This window comes from Lactuca saligna, chromosome 3 (assembly GCF_052625555.1).
Source record: "Lactuca saligna cultivar CGN05327 chromosome 3, ASM5262555v1, whole genome shotgun sequence".
Classification (NCBI taxonomy): Eukaryota; Viridiplantae; Streptophyta; class Magnoliopsida; order Asterales; family Asteraceae; genus Lactuca; species Lactuca saligna.
Window position 1 is genome coordinate 57,944,295 of NC_136419.1, and position 9,903 is coordinate 57,954,197.

A 9,903-nucleotide genomic window follows, 5' to 3' on the forward strand; every position below is an offset into this window, starting at 1 on the left:
TGAAGAGCTTCAACCCAATAGGTGGGTGGAAGATGGGCTTGAACAAGGAAGGTACGCATCATATTGTTCAAAGTACGAAGCATGTGTTCATATTTACCATTTTGTTGAGATGTGTAGGGACATGAAAAACGCATATGAATACCATGAATGTCATAAAGTTGGTGAAAATAGATGTTATCATGTTCTTTTCCATTGTCACATTGAAAAGTTTTAATATCCATGTGGAATTGATTTTGTATGTAAGCTCGAAAATGAACAAACTTGGCAAAAACATCAGATTTCTTTCTAATAGGGTAAACCCACACAAAATGCGAAAATTGATCAAGGAAAATAACATAATATCTTATTCCACTATGACTCTCTAAAGGAGAGGTCCATGCATCTGAATGAACAATTTGAAAAGGGAATAAGGCATCAGAAGAAGATAAATGAAAAGATAATCGAGTATGTTTGCCAAGTTGACATGCATGAAAAAGAGGGTGTATCCCTTTTATTACACGAAATCAAATTACTAGAAATAAGATGCTTTAAAACTGGTTAATCGGGATGACCAAGTCTTTGATGCCATAAAGATGAGATAATGGAGATTAGAGCTTGAAGAGAGTGTGTGGTAACCGGATAGAGCTCGCCCGTATTATCACATCGGATGAGGATTTGCTTGGTCAGAAAATCCTTCATAGAAAAATCAAATTCATCAAATTCAATGGAACATTTTATTATAATGAGTGAAACGACGAAAATACACAAGGTTTTTGACAATTTGAGGGGTAATAAGGACGTTTTAAGGTAAAGAGGGAGAAAAGGATTATGTCATTATGTGAGAGAGTTGTATGACCCACTTTGGTGATTGGAATACGAGATCCATCCCCAAATAAAACCGATAAATTTAAATTGTTGCACGTATTTCTAAAGGACTTGAGAGTACTTGAGTCGGCATGAAGATGCGTGGTAGCCCCGGTATCCATTTACCAATCCACATTACCCAAGTCTTGGAGGCTCATGGTGCTAAAAGATTGAGGCAAATTAGTGGTTTGATCACTTGGATATTTACAAAAAATGCATGTTATTGGGCTGTCCACATATAAAGGCTTGTTGTTAGGCTATTAGCAAATTGGGTTGTTGTTGTGGACGTAGACCAGAAGAAGTTGAAGTGGACCATTGGGCCATTTGTTGTTGAAATGGAGGGGGGGAGCAACCCACGAGATTGTTGCTGTGGGGGAAACGTCATGACCGACCAAGGGAGAAACCCTCCCCAACTATTTTGATTTTGTGCAAACGGACTACTGTCTCCAAATCGACCCTGTCGACCACCGCTTCTGCCACCGTTTCGAGCCCCCCTTTCGCCACCAGGAGAATTCCGACCACCACCACGCTCGGCAGAACTGTTATTTCCATGAGAATTTGGGAGATTTTGGTGCTCGACTTGAAGAACAGTGGGGGAGGATGGAGAGTCGCGATGTGAGGCTTGCACAATACGGTTGTGAGACTTTTGCAGGTCTCGTTCTTCAAGAGTGAGAATCAATCTCATTTGAAGAAAATTTGGAAATGTAGTGGAGTATCGGATCGTGGGTTTAACGTGGGCATATTTTTCGGTGAGGTCGTTCAGCGCATATGTGAATAGAAGACGATCAGATACTCGGGCTCCAATATTTGAAAGGAGATCAGCAATAGCCTTGATGCGATTACAGTATTCCATGATGGTGGAGTCTCCAAGTTGTATGTTTCTTAACTCATCATCCAATTCAATGGCCTTGTTCTCTTTATTTTCATGAAACAGATCCTTTATGGATTTCCAAACATCTGCAGCAGTAGCATCAGTGGTGATGATGGATTGAAGAACAATTTGTGTAAGGGAGCCATAGAGCCACTGTTTGACGATGTTGTCAATAGTTACCCATTCCGTATCATCAGGTAATTTATTGGAGCCATCTAGGTGATCGTAAAAATTGTATCCAAGACAATGATCTTTAAAGAGTTCCTTCCAAACATCATAATTGAGTTGATTCATGTCCAGAAGAAGTGGGACATACGATTTAATATTAATGATCCCATAGATTTTATCTATGGGTTGAGGAGTAGAAGAACCAAAACCTTTTTCTTTTTCTAAAGTGACCATAGTGTAAAGAGTTGGAGAAGAACATCAAGTAGATGGGTTGAACGAGAAGAAGGAGAAGGCAATGAAGAAATACGCTTGGATAGGATCGGCTAGGGTTGAGAGCTTAATACCATGTTACATTCGGTATTTTTCCATAATGTGTGTATTGCCTTATCACTGAAAATATATACTCAAAATACAAATGGGCTGAATACAAATACAATTGGCCTAGACACATAGATACAGACCAATACAAATATACGGCTAACACATACAACAAAATTCAACTAACATTAACATTGTTATTAGTTAAATATTACTTTCAAGTTTCAACAACCACTTTTACTCTCGCTTACCTCTAAAGATAAACCTACATTGGTTGCAAGGGAATCTATGGATAGCCTTTGCATTCATAGAAGACTAATATAATGTTGATTTCTCATTTTATTTAGGGATAATGACTGATGAGGGTAACTACCTCTTATCCTTATTCACATATTGACAACTTTATCTTTTTTGTACACATAAAGCCAACTAACTTGTTTTACGTATTCAATTTACACCAATATTACCGACTAATGCATGTTTCAGCTGATGTGGCTAAATCAAGGCCTGGGTAGCATACAAAAGATAATATGTGGCATCTATGTGGCATAATACACATTAGTTCATTATATAAAAGGGGTTATATGGTTCGTTCGTACGTTAAAGCCCTAGATCGACAATGGCTTCTTCTTCTGCTTCATTTTCCTCTTCCAAACGCAATGTCAAATTGCAAGCTGACCATCCATGTAAGTGTGACATGCCATCGCATGTGAAGATTTCAAGAACACCCTACAATTCCGGAAAAAAAAATCAAGTTTGTCAAGACTCTTTGGTAAATCAGTTTTTTTAATCATCCCTAACTGAATCTTCGTCTTCATCTTTTTTCAATTTAACCTTTTTATACTTTTCTTGAAGAGTTCAAGAACTCCAAAATGTAATTTCTAGGAAGGGCTGGAAGAGGATAACTACGCAATAGAGAAGAACAATGATTTAGGACAAATCTACAACCTCACATTAAAGCTTGGAAATTTGGAAAATGAAATTAGCATATGCAGGAAGAAGTTGGAAGAAAAGAAGAACTCTGATTTAGTTTTCAGACAAGAATTGGACAAAGTCAAGTGGAAGTTGTTTACTCATAAAGTTGCATTGTTTGTGTTATTTTTCTTGTATGTTAAAGACGTAGTTTTGAAAGTTGGATGTGTTCTTTGTATCCTATTTGATGTATTATGAGTAAATCATGTAGTTCATGAAGTTTTGTATGCAATGAAAGTTGGACGTATTATGACTAAAGCATGTGTTTGAGTTAATGTAATTGATGTATCATGACTAAAGTTTGATATATAATGAACTTGTGCAAACATCTAAGTAAACATGTAATGTATACAAACATCTAAGTAAACATGTAATGTATACAAACATCTAAGTAAACATGTACTTAAATAAAGATGTTAAAGTACCTTACAATACAAAAGATTCCCAAACATACAAGACCCAAAATGTTAAAGTACCAAACATTCCAAAAGATGTGTCTAGTTTGTCCCATTGTGCCTAAAGCTATTACAAGACCCAAGATTCCAAAACATGCATAACAAAAGTTGTGCAACAATATATACAAGACATTAAAATCAAATCTCCAGTGGGTGTTCATTACTGCTTCCCTCTTTCCTCCCTATGTTCTTCCCTAGCATAATCTTTGTAATTCTTTATGAAGTTTTTCTTGTCCTCTTCCTAACTTGAATTTCTGCATTGTCTTGAATTTCCTATTCCACATCATCTTGAACCTCTTCTTAAAGGTTAACTTGAATTCCATGTTCCACTTCATCTTGAACCTCTTCTTCAATGTTATCTTGAACTAAAGGAACTTCAATGTTAGCCTCCACTTCATGTACTTCAATGTTAGCTTCCACATCAACTTCAGGAACTTCAATGTTAGCCTCCACATCAACTTCGGGAACTTCAATGTTAGCCTCCATTTCAGGTACCACATCACTTGCAGATTCCACTTCAATGTTAGCTTCCACATCACTTTCACTTTCAAAGTCACTATCACTATCACTTTCAAACATAACTACACGTTCCACCTCCAATTTAGCTTCAAGGTCTACTTGAACATCAACTTTACATGTAAGAGGGGAAAAGTTCATAAATGGCACACAAGTGTAATATATTAGATAAGTTAGCACCATAACTTGTTTCTTAGGTTTCTTTTCTTTTTAAAAACCTGAAGTAGATGGTACATCATTTGGTCTTTGATGACATGTTGATCTGTTATGCCCTCTTTCCCTACAAATGGCACATCTCAAGACCATTCCCATTTTTGAGACTGTATGCCTTGTTCCCTTAGCTCCCCTCTCAACCTGATCCCTTTTCCTTTTCATTGTTGGTCTTTTAGGTAGCCTTCTTTTTTTAGATGACAATGGTTTGGTGTAATCCACTTCATACCACATAGCACTACAATTCAGTGGCCTAATGTTATACCTATAACAACTTGCATACATTGATGTAGTAAACCATTCTGACACATAGTCCTCAGGGTCCCTATTGAGGATTGAAATGGAAACATATCCATGCACACAAGGATACTCTGCTAACTGCCATGCCCTGCATCCATATTGCCTGGAATTAAGGTTTGTATCATATCCATCATACCCTACCTTTACCTCAAATTGCATATAACTAGAAGGTACCATTTGCCAAAACCTATCCATAATCACATAGAATTTAGAAAATATTAAAAATGTCAGACATATAACCAATAACAATTTACCTTTGTTGTTCCTTGAGCTTGTTCAACTTCAACCTTATGGAAGGACATATATATATATATATATATATATATATATATATATATATATATATATATATATATATATATATATATATCCCAAGATTAACCCTTACTCTTATAGATACACAACCTTTCCATTACATAAATCCGGATTTCTTCTAACATGGTAATGATTGGTTTCTTCCTAGCAGCATCAATCACTGAGTTAAAACTTTCAGAAACACCATTTTCATATGCATCACAACTTCTATCAACCTAAAAAAATGCTTTACACTAGGTTTTAGGGTCCCTTTCCATCAAATGTTCATAAACTAGTGGTTCCAACTTCTTGATTTCATTCATATGGTAGTCAAATTTTTGTTGAATTGTAGATCCAACAGCTCTCCAAAATAGCTTCCTAAATATTTGACTTAGCACAGATGTGCCTAGCACATTGCCTATGCTCTGCAACTAGAACCCTTTCCTTCACAGTTTCAATTTATAATCAATACATACAAAGCATAAGCTAAAACATATTAAGTATGGAAAATATCAGTAAGTGAAGTTTGAACATTACTTTGTGTTGGTCTGATATTATGATTAGTCTATACCCAACTCCCATTCCAATGTCATTAATCAAAAGATCAAGAAACCACTTCCATGTTTCTTTATTTTCTACTACAACCACAACCCATGCAACATGATATGTGTTGTTGTTGGCATCCCTCCCAATGGCTGCAAGCAACTGACCTATGCATATGCCCTTTAAAAAACAACCATCTACTCTAATTACCCTCCTACAACACTCTATCTATCCATCCATCAAACCCTTCAAACACACATAAAACTTTGAGAAGTATGTTTCTCCATCTGGCATCACATCTACCTCCATATTAACTGTTGATCCAGGATTTATCCTTTTTAGCTCTTTTCCATAGCTCCATGTTTTGGCATAATGCTCTATTAAAGTACGTTTTATCTGCTGAAATGCATATTTCCTAGCATTTCTGCATTGTCCAACACTTGCTATCAGGTTAAACCTTTTACTGACCTTAGCTTTCGATTTCCTAATGCTCATCTTTGGTTTCTACAATATCTCATTCATGAAATGAGTTCCAATCCATTTGTAGCTTACAATGGACCTAAACTTGAATACTCTTGAACAATTATGTCTATTAATTAAGGACTTAATTTGAAAAGACCTCTCATTCTTCATCCAGGTTGTTCACAACCTAAGGGACAACTCTTATTCTTCTTATTCTCCTTATGTTTACAACATTTTTCCAACAACTTTTGATGATCAGTTTTTTCATACCATAAATCATACCCATTCTTGATGACATAGTAGGTTAGACATAGCTTCAATTCCATTGGGTTGGGAAACTTCATACCTAAAACTGGGACCATTTTATCCCATTCTTGATTCTCACCAAAGACAGGAAACACAAACTCATCATCTTCACCACTGACTTCATCATCATCATCATCATCATTTACTTCTTCTTGATTACTATTAGGAATAGGTTTACCACACAACTTGTTCAAAAATTCGTCATAAACTATTTTGTCAAAAGTATGCACCTCTTCATCAGGTTCATGCTCACATTCAATTATATTTGAAATATGTGAGTCTATATCATCATCTTCTACCAACTCAGACACCTCATCACCTGTTAACACCTCCTTATCGCCACAATGAAGAATAGATTCATTTTGGTGGTCAATGTAGACATTCATTCTTAGCTTGTTCTTAGCCATGTAACCATATTCAATAAACTCAAAATAATCAGCATCATTGTCGATTCCTCTAATACCATCTGCCAATCTTTCATGACTACTACAATAGTACAAATTATCATAGCTTCCTCTTGTCAGCTTTGTAACCCACAACACAAATTCTTTATAGTTCATACCACCAAAATCCACTCACGAACTCACATTCTTATAGGATCTAAGTACACTAACGGGTTTGGTGCAAACATTCCATTGTAGTGAAAATCTATAGTGAGATACGTATCGTTAGGTGATTCCATTGTAGTGAAAATCTACAGTCAACGATTTCAAGCCCCAACTTCAATTCCAAACAATGAGCTCCCACTACTTCAATCGAGTGATTTCTAAGAAAAGTTAATTAATCAGGAACGATTTGAGAGTATTTGTTAACAACCCTAATTAAATGAGGTCGATTCACCCTAATTAAATGAAGTCGATTCCGGACAAAGGGTGTAATGAACACGTCATATGCCACATAATTTTTTTAACTAAGTTAATTTGAGTCACCGGTTAAAACAGGTATTAGTCGATGATATTAGTGTAAATTGAACATGTCAAACAAAATAGTTAGCTTTATGAGTAAAACAAAAGTTATCGATATGTAAATAAGGATAAAAATAGGTACCATCTTAAGTTATTATCCCTTTATATCAATAATCAATATCCAACCTGGGATACTAACAAAACTAGTATCCCTAGACCGAGGTATGCAAAACTTTCTTTATTTTGTACCAGAGACATTAATTATCTTGATTTCAACTCAAATCGAATAAAACCCAAGACATTTTCACTGAGCTTTTATTGTTAAAATTTTATTTTTCTCTTAAAATCCATGCATACAAAATCTTCAAAATCCACATATAATGCTGAACTTATGATATATCATTTTCACTAATAATTGAGTTGAAGAAGAAGGAATTACATCAACATTGAACACTAACACAACCATCTAATCTCTAGAACACTAATTAAGGACATGAATCCTTTGACATTTGACTTTTGGATCATTTCAATTCAAGATTCCAAGATGTGATTCAAATCTTTTTTCCCAGAATGTTGCTTAAAAATCCACTTCCATACCTTGCTATGCCCTTTGCTTCCCTTCTTAATCCCCCTGTCATTCACTGTAATCCTACATGATGATGATACACCACCTCCGCCGCCGCACCCACCAACACCACCACCGCTGCCGTCTGAGGGGTTCTTGAAAACAGAATGCTCTGTTTTAGACTTATCTGACAGATCAAGCTTCAAATCGATGAATCCTGAATCGTCATGAATTCTACTGAATTCACTTTCTTTTGCAGAAAACCCACTTTCGAAATCCATGAAACCACCTCTGAATCCACTCTTTCGAGGCTCAGATTCATTGAAATCAGAAATTTTTGCACTTGAATATGCCATATCACTAACACTACCACCTTCATGATCAAAATTACCACCTCTGAAACTACAAAGAGACCTAGATCTAGATACATCCATGGCACAATCAGTCACCCATATCTCACTTTTCTCATCAAACCCATCTTTCTCTCTCTTCTTCTTCTTAAAAAGTTTACCAATTCTCCAAAACCCATTGCTTTTCTTCACCTCGACAACACAACTATTGCTTCTTTTCAGAAGAATCACATCCTCTGTTTCTCTTTTCTTCGTCTGCTTCATGTGTGAGAAAAGCGTTTTCTGTTCATCGCCACTACCCCCTTTCTCATTCTCGATCAAAAACGAGATCCTACCAATACTTCCGACATCCACAGTGCAAGACGAGTTCCTATACGAAGATACATCGGAGCAAGAACATGAAGAAAGCCTCTGTTCTCCACAGTCTGAGCATACGAGCTTCATCAGTCTGTCTTTGAGGCAGTAAGCGCAGATTCCAACTGGGGATGAAGATGGGTGTTTCTTACATGGAACACCTGATGATGACGAGTAGTAGAAGTTGTAATCTGAGCAGAAGTTGTTGTACTCTTGGTCTGATTCGACAGATTTCCCTCTCTCCTTCATGGGTATTTTCTGAATCTGAGTTTTTGCAAGTGGAATTCGGATTGATTTCTACTTAAAGAGATGGGGGTGTCAAGAAAACCCAAAATTCGGTGGGATTTGGTGGGTTGAAGAGATAATGTTTGTCTGGGGAGTTCAAATGAATGTTGTGCAAATAGGTTAACAATATATGTAGGAGGGTGAAGCTCAAGGATTTTTGGAGTTATCAAGAATGGAAGATACTACGGATTTTGACTAATGAGGGGAATGAAAGTGACCTTATAGTATGCGTGTGAAGGTGGGGTTGGAGTAGGGGAGGAAGGCATGGAAGAGGAAATCAAGAAAACTTGAACTTTAAGTTAATGTAGTGATGGAATTCCACTGTATTTTCTGCAGGTATAATTGCATTGGTGAAAAGTGATGTGACACAAGGAGTGAAACAATAGAACAAGTAATCCCATGTAATATTGTCATGTTGATTATGAAATAGGCCTATTTTGTCCATACTTTAATGCTTCAATAAGTGAACCACATTTATGTTGGACATTTTTGTAAGGAATTTGAAGGAATGTTATTTCCATGCACGATAAAGATCCCATTGATGGTTATTTACGAGACTCTTGGTTGTATCTATCGTTTATTTTGTGTACGGCCGAAATTAGTGATGTCATGGTTTTTAACATGGCAAATACTTTGGGTTTGTTTGACAAAAGTAACACTTTAGCGGGTAGCGTGTAACGGAAAGTTATAACTTTTATTTGTTATATGAGTGTTTGGGAAAAATAGTTGGAAGCTTTTGAAATATATAAAATTACATAAAAGAACAATTGATTAAAAATATATAAATATATTTTTAAGGATAATTATGGAAATTTATTTCACAAGCTCAGTAATGTTTTGTTAAACGCTACATGAAGTAGCTTTTAGAGCGTTTTGTTTAAACTATAGCGTTTTGTTACAAACTAAAAACTAAAAGCTCACAAACTCTTCTAAAAGTTTCGTACCAAACACGCCCTCCACATATGATTTAATTGTGGTATGTATATATATATGAGAGAGAGAGAGAGAGAGAGAGAGACCACAGCTAAACCGTGGTGGAAACTACGGTATGAGGGTGGTGTTCTCCATTGCCACCGTGACAAATCCTAAGGAGACCGCACCCACTCCCCTTAGTTTAATTGGGTTGTACTAAACTTACAAAAATTAAATAATTTTATATTTTAAAAAAATGAAATATCTAATAAAA

At 36.0% G+C, this 9,903-nt stretch overlaps 1 protein-coding gene across 1 annotated transcript; it reads right to left on the minus strand.

Annotated features, from left to right (window-relative positions):
- Nucleotides 1-7,526: 7,526 nt before the first annotated feature.
- Nucleotides 7,527-8,986, minus strand: LOC145036641 (micronuclear linker histone polyprotein-like protein). The gene has a single exon (XM_078985102.1). The coding sequence runs from the start codon at nt 8,679-8,681 to the stop codon at nt 7,695-7,697; it is 987 nt and encodes a 328-aa protein (XP_078841228.1). The 5' UTR covers nt 8,682-8,986; the 3' UTR covers nt 7,527-7,694.
- Between the last annotated feature and the right edge of the window lie 917 nt (nt 8,987-9,903).